This window comes from Triturus cristatus, chromosome 1_2, assembly GCF_964204655.1.
Source record: "Triturus cristatus chromosome 1_2, aTriCri1.1, whole genome shotgun sequence".
In the NCBI taxonomy this organism is placed as follows: domain Eukaryota; kingdom Metazoa; phylum Chordata; class Amphibia; order Caudata; family Salamandridae; genus Triturus; species Triturus cristatus.
Genome location: NC_140580.1, coordinates 341,322,567 through 341,338,366, shown reverse-complemented (window position 1 = coordinate 341,338,366; position 15,800 = coordinate 341,322,567). Strand labels below are relative to the sequence as shown.

Sequence of the window (15,800 nt, the reverse complement as noted above, 5' to 3'; positions counted from 1 at the left end):
GGCACTCATATTACTAGACGCTGAAAAGGCTTTCGATAGGGTCTCCTGGAAATATATCTGGACACTCATTGCTAAAAGTGGTGTTGGGGAGCCATTTATTAAAGCAACACAAATGCTATATCAGGATCCATCTGCGGTTGTAATGGTTAATGGTTCAGTATCCAAACCGCTGGGCATCATGAGAGGGGCAAGACAGGGGTGTCCGTGCTCCCCTCTCTTATATGCGATGTATATTGGCCCCTTTATTCGGAGACTAGACAACAACGTATTAATTCCACCTATATGGGTAAGGGACCAGGCCACAAAAACGCTTGCGTATGCGGACGACATTGCACCGGTTACTAGTGACCCCATGAGCGCAATTAGTATAATTGAAGAAATGGCTAAAAGCTTTCGGGAGGTATCTGGATACAAATTGAACCAAGACAAAACTCCGATTATCCCCAATAGTAAAGTCGAGATAAGAGATGTACAGGTAACAGAGAATGCAACATATCTAGGTGTTAATATAACGGGGAAACGGCCACTACAACGCGGCCATTTCCATGCATAACAGTAACCACGCATGCATTACAACGCATGCGTGGTTACCACGGTAGCCTTTACCACGCATACCTTTACTACAAAATACATAGTAAAGGCACGGGTGGTAAAGGTAAGGGGGCTTGGGGAGGTCTCCCCCCCAAAAAAATAAATGGGAGGAAAAAAAGGGGGTTGGGGGGGGTCCCCCCCCAAAATAAAACTCACAAGTTGAAGTCGCGATGTGGAGGCAATCCGCGTCGTTAGAGGAACCGGAAAGACACTTCCGGTTCCTCTTTACAGACGTGGGACATGACAACGGAAGAACTTGGAGAGGTAAGGGGGATATTAGTATTTTTTAAATATAAAAACAGATGAGGGGGTTGTGTATAGAAGGGATAAAATATTAGGGTTAAAGGGAGGGGTATTTTAAAAAAGGGCTTGTGGGTGGGAATCGGAGAGGTATATGGAGAAAGGGAAGGAATCGTAGATAACCTTTAGCAAGAAAATGCAATTAACAACATGCATGGTTTAACAACGAAATACGCTGTAAAATCATGCGTGGTAAAGGCATTTTCGAGGTAAAGGTTATGCGTACTGATGGCATTCTCATTATAACGCATGCGTGGTAAAGGCATGCGTTGCAACGGAATGCGTTGTAAAATCATACAACCAATATAACGGCCAAATTAGAGAATTTAGTTAATAACAATATTGTTCCGTTAATACAACGCCCGAAGAAGGATTTGATTTGTTCAAATAATCTGCATCTTTCTATTGGGGGAAGATGTAACCTGATCAAAATGCTCTTTTTACCAAGATTTTTATACTTTTTTAGGTCAATCTGTCTCGAATTTCCTCCGTAATTACTCAAAGACATAGATAGTATGTTTTCTAGATTTATATGGGGATATAAGAGGTCACAAAGAGCCTTAAGATTTATTACACTACCAAAGGAGAGAGGGGGAATGGCATTGCCAAATATCAAGTTATATCACTGGGCCGCTATAATGAAATATTGTGTCAATCTACTATTCAAGATAAATGTTAACAATGAAGATGTTATTCCAACGCCACAAGAACTTTTATTAGGTGATGATTCCAGAGGGTGTCTGTGGAGATATCTGAATGACAGTTATTTCAAGAAGGTCAAATTTAAATCTATTTTTGGTATCTATAAAGCGGGGAATCAGACACGTTAATTACTGGAGATTGGGTGATTATCTCATTATACGCCAATACATAAAAATAATGATCTTCCAGGGATATTTGATGATACCTGTATTGAGAGATGGGTACAGGGAGGGATTACACATCTAGGTTGTTTTTTTTCTATAGCAGGACTGAAATCTTTCCAAGAACTCCAGACCAAGTATAAATTAGATCATCAGGATTTTTTAAAATATTTACTAATTCGGGATTATTTATGTAAGAAAGGGGGCGGAGGACAAAAATTTCAAGTAGTTCAGATAATGGAGAACCTGTCCAAAAAAATAAATATAAAAATTGGAGAAATCTATGAATTATTAAACGTAAGGTATCCAGATGACCTTGATAAGTATACTATAAAATGGCAGGGTAAACTTGGGGTTTCAGATGAAACGATCCAACACTCCTTTGAACTATATCAGTCCTGTCTCATGTCTGCGAAACTGCAAGCTCAATATTATAAAACCATTTTCTTTTTGTATTACACTCCATATAAAATTGCGAAATGGGGGACAGGAAAAGGAACAGTATGCCCGAGATGCGAGTTATTCGAAGCTGACAGCATACATATCTTTGCCTTGTGTGATGTATTAACAAGTCTAGTGAAGGATATATCAACTTTTTTATCAGAGGTAATAGATATCAGAATAGAAATATCTCCCACTGAAATAATGTTAGGTGTAGCCGATACAAATCGGCCTAAATATACGCATGGGTTGATATTTGTGGCAATGGCGGTTTTTAGACTGTGTATAGCGTCAGCGTGGCTGGATCCAAATCCACCAGTGTTCCAACAATGGAGATCACGACTGCTGGCTATATATAGTTTAGAAGCAGCCATATATAAAAGAAAGGGGCGTAATAAATGTAAAATGGGACTTGCAATGTGGGATCCGTTAATACAATGGATACAAAGTCAAGTAGAGACAGGTTAATGTGTTTCAGTAGCAAACGTAATCTGGTGTGTAAAGTGGCTCCTCCTTTTTTCTTTTTTGTTGTTTCATGTATCAAATGAATTTATCTATAACTGTGAGATATATTGTTATTATACAAAAACTGTTAAAGAATCATTGTTTGTACATGCCGGGTAGGTCTGAGATTGGGGGGGAAGGGGGTGGGTGTATCTGTGTAAAAAAAAACCTACTAAAGATATTAAAAAGAAAAAAAACAGGGCCAGGAGGAGAGATTCAACTGTTAGTCGTAGATGGTACCTTGAGCCTTCTTGTTTGGAAGATTTCAGGGGTGGAAAGCAGTTTGAAGGGCTTTTGGAACAGGCTCATGAGTTTTTCAAGTAATTTTAGGCACCTGGAATGAGGAAGAGATATATTGGAGTATGGAGGACATGGGTTACTTGGTGCATGTAGAGGGAGGTGGATTCCGTGGAGGCATCTTCTGTGGTTTTGGCAAATTATCTGTCAGGTTTGTTTGAGAAAGGTTTTTCTTATTGGACTGTTAATCTGTGGTTGCAGCAGGGCATTCGCCAGTGGAAGGTTCTTCAATAGGTAGACATGTGTTGGTTTGTAGACTAATGAAAGGGATAAAGTTACAAAGACCACGAAAGCCTAGGTATAGTCATTTATGGGATGTAAATTTAGTTTTGAAAAAGAGAATAAGTTGGTCATGTAATAGGTATTTCTCATTACGGCAGATGAGTAGCAAATTGGCTACACTTTTGTGTTTCATATCTTTCAGAAGGGTTTCAGATGTTCGCGCCTCAGAGGTGAGTATTAGATTTTATAATCCATATGAGGTGATTTTTAATATAACAAAAAGAACTAAGACAATGTCATCTTCTATTTATTACCCAAGATTTGGGGAGCATCTGCAGCTTTGCGTTGTGTGATGTTTAAAAGAGTATGAGAGTAGAGTGGCGGAATTTATGGGAGATCGAGTGAATCGGTTATTGGTTTTGTATGTTAAACCATTTAATGCGGTGAGTAAGGCAACTATTGGTCGTTGGGTGAAATGGTGTATGTTAGACTCGGGAGTGGAAATGTTTACATTTGGAACACATTCAGTGAGAGGAGCTATGGCGAGTAACGTTTTTGCATGGGGGTCACATTGAAGAGATTCTGAAGGCTGCAGACTGGTCTAATGCAGGTGTATTTGGGGAATTCTATCTGAAGCCTACGGAACATGTTTCAGCTGTGGTGTTATCACAGCTTTGAACATGCATAATGCTAGCCTCCAGTCTTGACATGAAATGTAGATTCTCCAAGTTTTAATTATCAAAGAATCTGGATTTCATTAAAGACACGGAGACTAGAATTATCCGACCCTCCTGTCCCAGGTAAGTTAATAAGGTAGGGTGAGAATATGTATATGAGTAAAGAGAAAAGTTTGAAATGTATAAAAATATAACGGGGACGTGTATACTTAATTAATGTATTCATTTGAGGTTACGTTTTTTTATTTGACAGAGAATTTAGAGATCAATGATGGAAGAAGAAAGGAGGATAATTTCTTTGTTGGTCGTATTATTTGGATGAAGTTCAGGAAGTTTCTTGGAGCAGCTAAAAGAGGAAGATGTCTGCTGTGTTCTGGCTTATATGGACTGTGGTGATATTCTAATTCTGGATTTTTGGGTGTACTAAAAAAAATGCTTTAAAGTGCTGCAGTTTGAAATGGCAATAAAAGGTTATGCATAATGCTAGCCTCCTTGTCTTTAGTGAAATCCAGATTCTCTGATCATTAAAACTTGGAGAATCTACATTGTACTCTAGCCACAACAAAGCCAGCAAGCTTACGCGAGTCCTGGGTGAGTGATATGATCATTAGATCAGGTGTCAATGAGGATACTAATGTCGTTGCCCAGGATGGAAAAGAGGAAGATGTCTGCTGTGTTCTGGCTTATATGGACTGTGGTGATATTCTAATTCTGGATTTCTGGGTGTACTAAAAAAAATGCTTTAAAGTGATGCAGTTTGGAGTGGCAATAAAAGGTTATGCATAATGCTAGCCTCCGTGTCTTTAATGAAATCCAGATTCTCTGATCATTAAAACTTGGAGAATCTACATTGTACCCCAGCCACAACAAAGCCAGCAAGCTTACGCGAGTCCTGGGTGAGTGATATGATCATTAGATCAGGTGTCAATGAGGATACTAATGTTGTTCCCCAGGATGCACAAGAATCATAATCCAATAAATTGCAACAGATAAAGTGATCCGATAAAAAAGTTAAACAGGGAAAGCCAAAGAAGGGGTTTTAGGTAAGCACTATGGGAGAAATCCATACTGGGTCAAAAAAACAAAGGACCCCGGGCTGGGCTGAAAAACTATTTACGAAACTGGAGAGCAATACAGTTACAAACAAATAACAGCCAAAGAGACTTGTGTGGTGTGGTTAAAAATGCTTTACTCGACATGCATTTGCTAATGTGGAAGTTCTCACTACTGCGGTGGTTAGAGGTCTAGCTTTCTCACTCGCCATTACCCAGAGTTTCCGTTCTCCTCCATCACAGTCAGATAACTTGAAGATCAACACAAATGGCACAACACTTACAGCTTAACCCCTTCCCTCTGCCCTCATGAACTGAAATCTTGGCACCTGACTATTCTGGCTAGTTGGCTGTTTTTGGGTACACAGCTACTTTAAAGTCATTTCTATTTGTGTAATGACGTAAGATATCGCTCTGTAAATTGATGTTACCTACAAAATGTAAGTTGAATAATGCTAATGATACCTAAACCGATAAAACAATATTTAGTCACAATAAAAATGTCCAGCTTTATTTGATCTCTTTTAAAATGAAATTATATATTTTAATTTCTATTGAAGGTAAGCCTCAGTCACCAAGAACTACAGTATCCCTCATTCACTATCTGTGATATACATAAGAACGGAAATTGAATTGTTAGACCTAACAGCCTTACGGTGGTCTTCCCAAAACTTTTTGCCAGCTTGCTTCATATTTTTGCTGATTGCTTTTTTGTTGGCCTTAGGACTCTGGACACTTTACCATGGGTAACTAGTGCCAAAGTGCAAATGCTCTCTCACCTAAACATGGTTTGATTGACGTATCCCCAATTGGCACATTTAATTGCCTGTAAGTCCCCAGTAAAGTGCACTACATGTGCCCAGGGCTTGTAAATTAACTGCTACTAGTGGGACTGCAGCACTGCTTGTGCCACCCACTCAAGTAGCCTTATAACATGCCTCAGGCTGCCCCCTCAGAGCCTGTGTGTGTGTATTTTACACTGACCCCCTTGCCAACCCTTTCACTCCCCCTTTATTACATACAAGTTACCCCTAAAGTTGGCCCAAGTTAGCCATGCAGGGCAGGGTGATGTGTAATGAAAAGGTACGACATGTGCTTTTACGTTTTACATGTCCTGGTACTGAAAAACTCCCAAAGTTGTTTTTCACTGCTGAGAGGCCCACCCCTCTCATAAGCTAACATTGGGGATTCCTTATTACATTTAATAAGCTGTAATTCCTAATTGAGAGAAGGTAGAGCTGTCATGTTTGTTACCTATGAAATGGTAATGATAAATCCTCTTTAATCTTAAAGTTGGATTGTCATTACTATTCTTAAAATGCCACTTTTAGAAATATTGGCATTTTACTGCTCTTAGCCATTTGGTGCCTGCTAACTCTCTTTGACCACTGGCTGGGTGGCAGTTCACTTTGGGTATTCCCACTAGATAGCCACACACAAAGGAAGACTGGGTGTGACTTCATGCATCTCCCTGAGAGGAAAGGGGGAGGAACTGGGCACAGCCTCACACTTACACCTGAATAGACTGGGCCCTTTCCACACACACAAAGGCTGCATACCCTCATGTAATAAGTCTGGAGCCATGGCAGGAAGAAAGGACCTCTGGGCACTTCAAAGACCCTTCTTTGAAGTCATCCCTACTTCAAAGACACAACTGGGTATAAGTACTGGACCTCTGACCCTACCAACTCAGTACACTTGTGGACCTGAAACCAACTTGCCAAGAACTGCTTTGTTGAGGACTGCTGCTCTGCTGTTCTGGAAGACAGCTGCACTGCTGTGCTGCCATGCTGTCTGCTGCTCTCTCTGACTGGACCTTCATCATTTGACCCAGAGGGACTCCAAGGGCAAACTCACTAGCTTCCTGTTCTTAGAAGACTCAGGGACATCAAAGTCTTCCATCCTGCTCCTGTGCCTGGTTCATTGGAAGTGGATCCAGGTGCTTCATCCAGCGGAACCGACGCATCGTCTAATGTGAGAGCAGAATTGGTGCTGTTGCGGGAACAGAACGAGAGCATCAATCTTGGAACCAGCGCATTTTTTGGGGTGGAGTTTTATATAGCGCAAACTACACCCAAAGGTCTCAGAGCGCTTTATATGAGCACCAGTTACGTTACAGATGGATGCATTCATTTTTGTTAGGCACTGGGAAATTAAGTGATTTGCTCAGAATCACAAAATGTTGAACATCCTTGCCGAGACTCGAATCCGGTTCCCCAGCTCCACCCTAGAAGTTAGGCCACATTTTCTCCCCAATTGCATTGCCAACGGAACAACTGCACCACCACCACTGCCGAAGGACGATCGACGCATCCCTTTGGCTGCGTGGAGAAACCTGGTGCATCGGCTTCGGAACCAACATATCTCAGAACTGGCACTTCAGCTTAGGAACTGGTGCATTGCCATTGTTGCGTGGAGAAAATCAGGCCATTTCCTCTATTGCGGGATCGACACCGATGCATCGCTCAGCTGCACTACGCTTCTCGTTGTTTGCGACCAGGATTAAGATACTTATGCTCAGTGGGTCCTGTATCTGACTCATGCTCCATCATGTTTGGCCGGAACTCTTGTCTATGTCTGGTCCAGCGCAACCAATTAACTTTTTAGGAGCTTATTGCTTCTCAGCACTAATTTTGTATTTAATATTTAAAAATTCATATCTTGACTTCTAGGTAATACATTTTTGTCATTTTGATCTTGTTCCATTTAGAAAACAATATTCTATTTTTCCAATTTGTTGTGAAGTCTTTTTATGGTGTTTTCACTGTGTTACAATTTGATGTGTTGCACAACTACTTTACACATTGTCTCTTAAGTTAAGCCTGACTGCTCTGTGCCAAGCTACCAGAGGGTGAGTACAGGTTAATTTATGGTGTGTATCTGACTTACCATGCATACGAATGCGAATCCTGCTTGGACGGGGGGCCTACCTCTGCCAACGAGAAACCCAATTTCTAACAGGAATGTTCTACTAAAGTTTGTATTTTGAGCTATTTACTTAGTTTTATTTTGAGTTATTAAAGCACAATTTGTAAAGGTAAATCTTTTGAAATAAAATTTCAAATTTAAATTCACCTGGTGTATGTTGTCCTGGAGCTGATGTATCGAAATATGATACTCCAGTCACTGCCTGGATGGAAAGGTGACTCTATCAGCTTCTTCGCTGATGAAGGTAGAGGCTCAGTGCAGGGTCTCCAGCTTGTGTCTGCTCTTTCATGCCTCTAGTTGGCAATTCGCTCCTTGTTCCTAGAGCTTAGGACATACCAATGTTTACTGATTTCTTCCACATTTCTCCAGGAAACTCCTACAGTGTTAATATGCCCTTGAATCTGCCTCCATATTTGTATTTGTTGGCTTCTGGCATTGTGAGTGTGGTCTTCTGAAAGAGTTTCTTGTTTTCAGTGATACGTCCTTCAACCAGGATCTCCTATTCCTGGCACTGAACTTCTCTAGCTTTTCCTTCCCACCTCTTCTCTTGTGGCTCTTTTCTTGCAATTATGGCCAATATTCTGATGTAAGTAGTGTTGGATAAGTGTGCTTCTCTCAGAGCTACAATGCTTTTGGCACACTTCCTTGATCTGAAAAGTCATCAAGTACTGCCGCTGCAACGTTCACAATTTGTGACAAATGAATCACTATTTGAAATGCTCACTATATCACTAATTTGAAATCGATATTAATGTGATAGCGTACATTAACAATTTGCTATTTGGTAATGACAAGCCTTAGTACAATCACTTTGTGATTGGGAAATAGTGATTCATTAAAAATTCCTACTTCCAAATTTTAAAATCAACCTCTTGTACATTAGGCCCTAGAAGTTCAACATAATTTTGGAATAAATCATTAACACATTTTCATTTATTCTGGAAGTTTTTTGGTGGAAGGAGACAAGCCAACACTCAAATAACTTAAATGTAAGGTTTGTTCCAGCAATTATGAAAAGTCATCAAAGGGGTCAACAGAATTTTTTTCTGCCAGGAACTGTTGCCTCCTTGGACACAAGAACCACACTGTCATGAACTCAGCAATGAACATCCACTTTCGGACAATGATATAAAGAGAGTAAATTGGAATTAGGTTAATCTTGTAGAGAAATAGGAGCAGATTTACAAGAAAGTGACGCACCTGTAAAGATGCGGCACTTTCCCTGCGCCACCCTGAGAAACCCTTGCGCCACTATGGATGCACCGTATTTACAATACGGCGCACCATGGCACAAGAATTGACAGATGCGTCAGAAATTCTGACGCATCTGTTGAAGCAAAAGTCACGCATTGCTGGAGTCGTGTTGCAAGCAGGACGTAACTCCAGCAATGCAGGGGGAGGCCTATCCTCATTGTGCTGCATCATTCCAAATGCCTGCTTCAAGCAGGCGTAAGAATTTGACGCAGTGGCGTCCTAGAAGTGGCACAGTGAAATCTTGTAGATTCCACTGTGTCACTTCTACGAGGCTTTTTTGCGTTGGAACGCCCACCCTGCATACATTATACCTGACGCAGGTATAATGTGACGCAGGGCTTTACAACGTGACGTATCTCCCTAGATGCGTCATGTTGTTAATGGGGCGCATTTTTACGCTGCTGCTGCATCACAAAAAGTGACAGAATGGCGGCGCAAAAATAACGCAAGGGGTTTGTAAATATCCCCCATAATATTTAACCATATTAGAAGAATGTGGAAAAGACTACATTAATTTCCTTGCACAAAATACATTTAAATAAATGTATGCAGCCCTTATATACAACACTTACAGATGTTTGCTGCACTGTTCTGGTTTCTCCATGCGGTGCCCACTCTGCAGGTTTGGGAGAACTTCAGGCGGCATTAGATCCGGATATGGCGGGGACCCTACAAACAAAGAGGACAATAAACAGTCACATTCTGCCCTTAGCCAGCACTACAGACTCAAACTTCCTGATATTTGACTTTTTCATAATACTTAACTATAAATCACAAACGAAAGTGTTAAATGTGGCACCTTTGCACCTTAATGTTTGAAGGTGGAGAGGGGAAGGTAATGGAAAAGAAGCCTTTACTTAAAAAGCTACAGCAAACACATAGAGCAGATTTCTCCAATGTCAGTCCTAGAGGGCAGGCTCCATGCCAAATGTTTAGCATATTATCCACATTTAGATAAATGTAGCTACCTTACAAATCTGGCCCTCCAAGACTGACATTGGAGAACCCTGGTATATAGCATTGAAAACCAATTTAGCAATTTCATTAGAATGCTTCCGTTGCACAGAGGCTGACCAGTCAATATCTACCAGAGTCTTATTGGTTAGTGTTTGCCAGGATGCCTTGTTCAATTGCCCCAGGTTCCGTAATGGCTGTGCTCATACACTTGGTCATTTCAACTCAGCCATCAAGCCTTGAAAGTGATCTTGAAGGAACAGTGTATATCCATAGTAGTGGAGGCTGGTGATCTGTGCCAACAGTGGGGCACAAACCTAATAAGAAAAAGCCACTGCACTGTTAAGTGACATCATTGGATTGATAGGAAAATATTAGGTCTTTTCCCTGTTTGTAAGTCCTAGGGCACACTGCAGATGTCTCTCCTCCCTTCACAAAACATCTGACCTGTGTTCTAGAAAATACAAACAGGGATGAAGAATGATATTTCCTCTATCAATCTAATAATTTCATTCAGCCATTTTCCAGAGGTTTAGAAAATGTAAAGCTTTTTACCTTTCTTCTAATCAGCAGCGTAGTGTGCCTTTTGAATTAAAGTCTATGCTGCTGGACAGACTCTCAGACTTGTACAGGTGCACACCTCTCTGGAGAGCTCTCTATCTGTGCTGTTCCATGGCATTTTCATAGTTAACAAAAGTGAAACTGCAGTAAGAGAACTGTGCCCAAGCACATTGAGACCTGTCCAGGAGAAATTCTGGAGCATTGGCAGAAGGGTGACATGCTGCCTCTCCTAAAACTGGGCAATGCAGACAACCACCCGGGAGTTCGTTGTATCAGTGTGACAAAGCCGATAGTTTCCCGATGCCACTTTGTTTGGAACATGTGGGCGGTTCAGAGGTAAGCCCTGCATCATGATGTCACTCAGAGAATGAGGTACATGCACACTAGCATTTGGTGCTATCGGAGACTAGCTGGCTGCCTGGCCTCTCAGAGTCAGGTGAGGCACTGACTATAACGTATTATTTCTTCTGCTAGAAATGTTTATTTATGAGACTTCAATTTGGGAGCCACGGTTCCTTCAGGTCCCCATTTTATCCACAAGAGCAGAGAAGCTTTCGTATCTATGGCAAGGGTTACTGCACCAATTGAAAATTCTATCCCCAGAGGGGGAGAATCTCGAGAAGCCATGGAGGAAGTGCTAGGACTTCAAGTTCAGGATCTCAAGGTGACCAGTATAGCTTCTTCCCTGGTAAAGGTACGGGGAGGGTTGAAATTCTTTATTCACAATTGAGAGAAGATCACAAGGGACACCTGAGTGTTATAAACTGTTGGTGGCTTCAAGATAGATTTTTGGGAGGTTCTAGTTCAAGTGGAAAAACCCAGAGAGTTGGTGTTGGATGCAGAGAAGGTGTCTCAGATAGATTGGGAAGTAACCCAGATGTTGTACAAAGGGACGCTAATTCCTGTCTCAAAATGGATGGGGACAGTTAGAAGCATCTGTGCTTCACATGGAGGGGCATTCTTTATCACTTCCTCTACCTTCCCTTTGGGCTGTGCTTGGCTCTGCAGTGTTTTACCAAGGTGCTTCATCCTGTAGTAACCTTGTGCAGTCAGAGAGGAGTTTGCCTAATTATTCATCTAGATGATATCCTTATTATGTCTCAGGACAGGTTGGAGCTTCTGAATTATTTGGCATGGACGATAGAGCTTCTAAAGAACCTAGGTTTCAAACTGAATGCAAAAAAGTCTGTCATGGTTCCCACTCAAATCATAGAGTTTGGGGGTTTTCAGTTACATACGATTCTATCTCAATTGATTTTGCGCAGAAGAAAGTGACAAAGATAAAGAAGGAGGTGTAATCAGCTTTGTCCAACGAATAAATCTTTCTAAGAGACCTGGCGAGAGTTCTGGGACTTTTGTCATCCTCCATTCAGGCCATTTCTCCTGGCCCACTACATTACAGGGGCCTCCAGAGATTGAAAGCTTGAGGCCTAAGGAAAGGCTTATGGTACAGAGATTCTCTTCCCCTATCAAAAGAGATGCACAGAGGATCTGGAGCAGTGATACAGCAATCTCAAAGCTTGGAATGTATATATTTATTTATTTTGAGTTTTGTATGGCGCGAACATGACCCAGTTGGGTATCAGAGCGCTTTACATACGGTTGAGGCAGACATAGGAAAACGGCGAGTGGAGAGAGATCAAGGAAACAGTGGTACAAAATACAAAAGGAGCAGGATAAAATTAAAGCGGCCATAGGAAACAGGTTGGGTGAGAACGAAAAGTAGGGTAATATACAACAAGAGCAAACCAGATGATATGGCCAGCAACAAAGGGTCGCAACAAGTGATATGTGTACAGTAAGCTAGAGGCAGGAGGAGCAAAGCTTCTAGTTCAAAGTATTGTTCATTGGTAGAGCTTTAACTTCCCTTTTGAAGGCAAGGATAGAGGGAATCAGTCTTGTTTCCACTGGAAGGGAGTTCCAGATTCTTGGGGCAACGCCAGAGAATTAGCGATTGTAGATTTTAAGCCTATTAAATTTCTTTGGCTTGAGCAGCAGTGTGCCGGTGCTCCTTGTGGACCTGGAGCCCTCAGATAGTTCCAGCTTGTTTGTCAGGTAGAGTGGGGTGTTGAAGTGTAGTGCTCTATGGGTCATGCAAGTGATCTTTAGTTGGATCCTTGCCTCAAAGGGAAGCCAATTGAGCAAATTCAGGTCTGGCGAAATGTGGTTGGTCTTCTTAGAACCCGTGATAAGTCTAGTAGCAGTATTTAGAGATGCTCTAATGTGGGCTAAACTGAGTTTCGGCAGTCCGCATAGAGTAGCACTGCCGTATTCTAGTCTAGAGATGACAGGTGCCTGCACCGCCGATTTAAAGTCGTCTTGGGGAAGGTAGGGTTTGAGTTTTGTAAGGATGCAAAGTTGGAAGTTTGCTCCTTTGGTCGATGATCTGATGTGGTCTTGCATTTTTAGGTTCTTGCCTAGCACAACTCCCAATGATTTAGTGGAGTCAATGATGTGTGGTGTGCAGTTGAGGGCGGTGAGGTTACAGAGATATTTCACAACAGTGGTGGATTGCCTAGCGGGAGCAAAGAGGAGGAATTGGTCTTGAGGGCGTTTAATATGAGATGGTTGGAGGTTAGCCACTTTAGGGTTTTCAGAAGGGTTCCGTTGAGAGATTTGATGTCATCGGGGAGGAGATTTTCATGTAGAGTTGGGTGTCGTCCGCATACATGTGATATTGGATGTTGGAGGCTTTCAGAATTACAGTCAATGGTTCAAGGGAGAGGTTAAAGAGTGTGGGGGAGAGTGAGGATCCTTGAGGGACACCCAGTGTGCAAGGACTAGGGTTGGATAGAGACTGGTTGGATTTAACTCTTTGTGTTCTGTTGTTGAGGAAATAGGAAAACCATTTAAGGACCGTGCCAGAGAGCCCCATTCTGCGTTCTAAGAGGTAGAGTACATTGTCATGTTTGACAGTGTCGAATGCAGATGAGAGATCGAGCAGAATTAAAAGGTAAGCTTCATTTTGGTCAAGTAAAGTGAGAGCGTTGTCCACTATGTGAGTGATGGCTGTTTCAGTGCTGTGGCCAGTGCGGAAGCCCGATTGGAATGGCAAGGTCCTCTTCGGTAATGTTCCTGACTTGGTCGTGGAATCAGATGCCAGCAGGTGGAAGATGGCTAAAGGAGGAACAGTCACTTCACATAAACTGTTTAGAAATGTTGACTGATCTGAATGATTTAATGAGTTTCAGAGAATTATTGACACATTCCGATACATTGATACGATTAGACAATTTAACAGCAGTTTCTTATATAAACCGCTTGGGAGGTGTGAGGTGAAAAGCTTTGGCAGATTTGGTGAGACAAATTTGTATTTTTGTTGGGAACACATGATTGTGCTAAGAGCGGAGTATATTCCAGGCCTTCAGAATGTAAGGGCGGACTGGAATTCCAGATATCTCCGGGACTCCAATAATTGGAAGTTAGATCTAGAGGTTTTCACTTTGTTACAAGATTTGACTAATTTGCAAGTAGGTTGACTTACCAAGTACCGTGGTATTTCAGTTGGAGGCCGGACACAGAGGCAGCAGCTGTGGAGGCTTTTCTGCAGCACTGGGACAGGAAGAAGGGCTATGCCTTTCCCTCTTTCTCCATGATTCAGAGAGTATTGTGGAAAATGAGGTTGGAGACCTGCAACATTATCCTAGTGACTCCCTTTTGGAGTTCTCAGGTTTGGTTCCCAGGGGTGATGGAACTTGCAGTAGCCATACCAAGACTGGTCCCAGTATCCTTGGGTCTTCTACAGGGTTCAGATGGAGAAGAACATCCTTTGGTTTTAGTGGGGAAAATGAACTTTCTTGTCTGGAAGATTTCAGGGGTTCAAGCAGATATTCAGGTCTTTCAGGAGAAGATAAGGGCTTACTGGATGAGTCATTGCCCCAGGAACAAGAAAAAGGTGTTTAGAAGAAATGGTGCAGTTGGTGCGCGGAAAGGCATCTGGATCCCGTGGAAGCTCCTCTACACCAGGTAGACAATTATCTAGCATATCTTTTTAACTCAGTTATTAGACCTGCTATTTCTTCAGGTCATGCACTGATTAATAATTTGGCAATTGGGAGTAATCCTTTAATAAGAAGAGTGATGAAAGTTGTGAGATTGAGAAGACCCCCTACGGATCGGTATGCGTCCCTCTGGGATGTCAGTTTGATTTTCAAGCTTTCTACATCTTGGCCAGCCAATGTTGACCTTTTTCTTAAAAGATTATCCTTGAAGTTAGCAACCTTGCTTTGTTTGATTTCTTTTAGGAGAGTCTCAGACATCAAGGCTCTTCAGTTACCTAGCAGGTTCTATTCATCAGAAGGTGTACACGTTGACTTTTGGAAAAGAACGAAAACAATGTCAGATTCAGTCTTCTATCCTTTTTTCCATGATTGTGAAAAATTATGTGTGGTAAGTTGTATGAGAGTGTATGAAAGCAAGGTCCTGGAGTTCAGAGCGCATAGTGTTGATCAGCTGCTTTTATCCTATGTAAAACCTTATAAAGCTGTATCTACTGTTACATTAGCCAGATGGGTACGTATGGTTGTGATTTTTGTGCAGGTGGTTCACTATCTGAAATACTTAAAACAGCAGTTAGGTCAAAAGCAAATACTTTTGCAAAGTATTTTTGAGACCAGTAGAGCATGTTAGTAGTGTAGCTTTGGATGGCTTTAAACATGCATAATAGTAGCCGCTGGTCTTGTAATGAAATGGCGATTCTCCAATTAACATGTAGAGAGAATCTTGATTTCATTAAATACAATGGAGGCTAACATTATACCAGCCTCCTCACCCTAGAGGAGAGGTACTAGGATGGTGAGTATCAACGTACGGTGTACATCATTAATGATTTTGTGGAAATGTTTAAAGAAAGTGTATCTCTTTTTAGCGGATGTATGTCGTTACAACGCACACTTTTACAACGCATGCACTTACAACGCATTTTTTACAACGCAAAATCCATTACAACGCATTGCATTACAACGCATGACACTACAACGCATTTTTAAAAACTACCTTTACAACGCATTCCATTACAACGCATACTACCTTTACAACGCATACCATTACAACGCATAATATTAAATTGCATTTAAGGTAAGTATTAGATAGTATAGGGGTAAAAATTACTATTCTGACTCCAGGGGGTGCAACAGTAGGGTAAGTGTTGGATAGTA

The 15,800-nt window shown here is 41.6% G+C and overlaps 1 protein-coding gene across 5 annotated transcripts in view; it reads right to left on the bottom strand.

The window, feature by feature from the left end:
* The window catches only part of LOC146867287 (tyrosine-protein kinase STYK1-like), a 340,395-nt gene that overhangs the window by 21,503 nt on the left and 303,092 nt on the right, over positions 1–15,800 (bottom strand). For all 5 annotated transcript variants that reach the window (XM_085604031.1, XM_085604040.1, XM_085604025.1 and 2 more), the window contains one exon: positions 9,702–9,798. In XM_085604031.1, the coding sequence (XP_085460157.1) occupies positions 9,702–9,798 (97 nt within the window). The remainder of the gene's footprint in view (positions 1–9,701; positions 9,799–15,800) is intronic.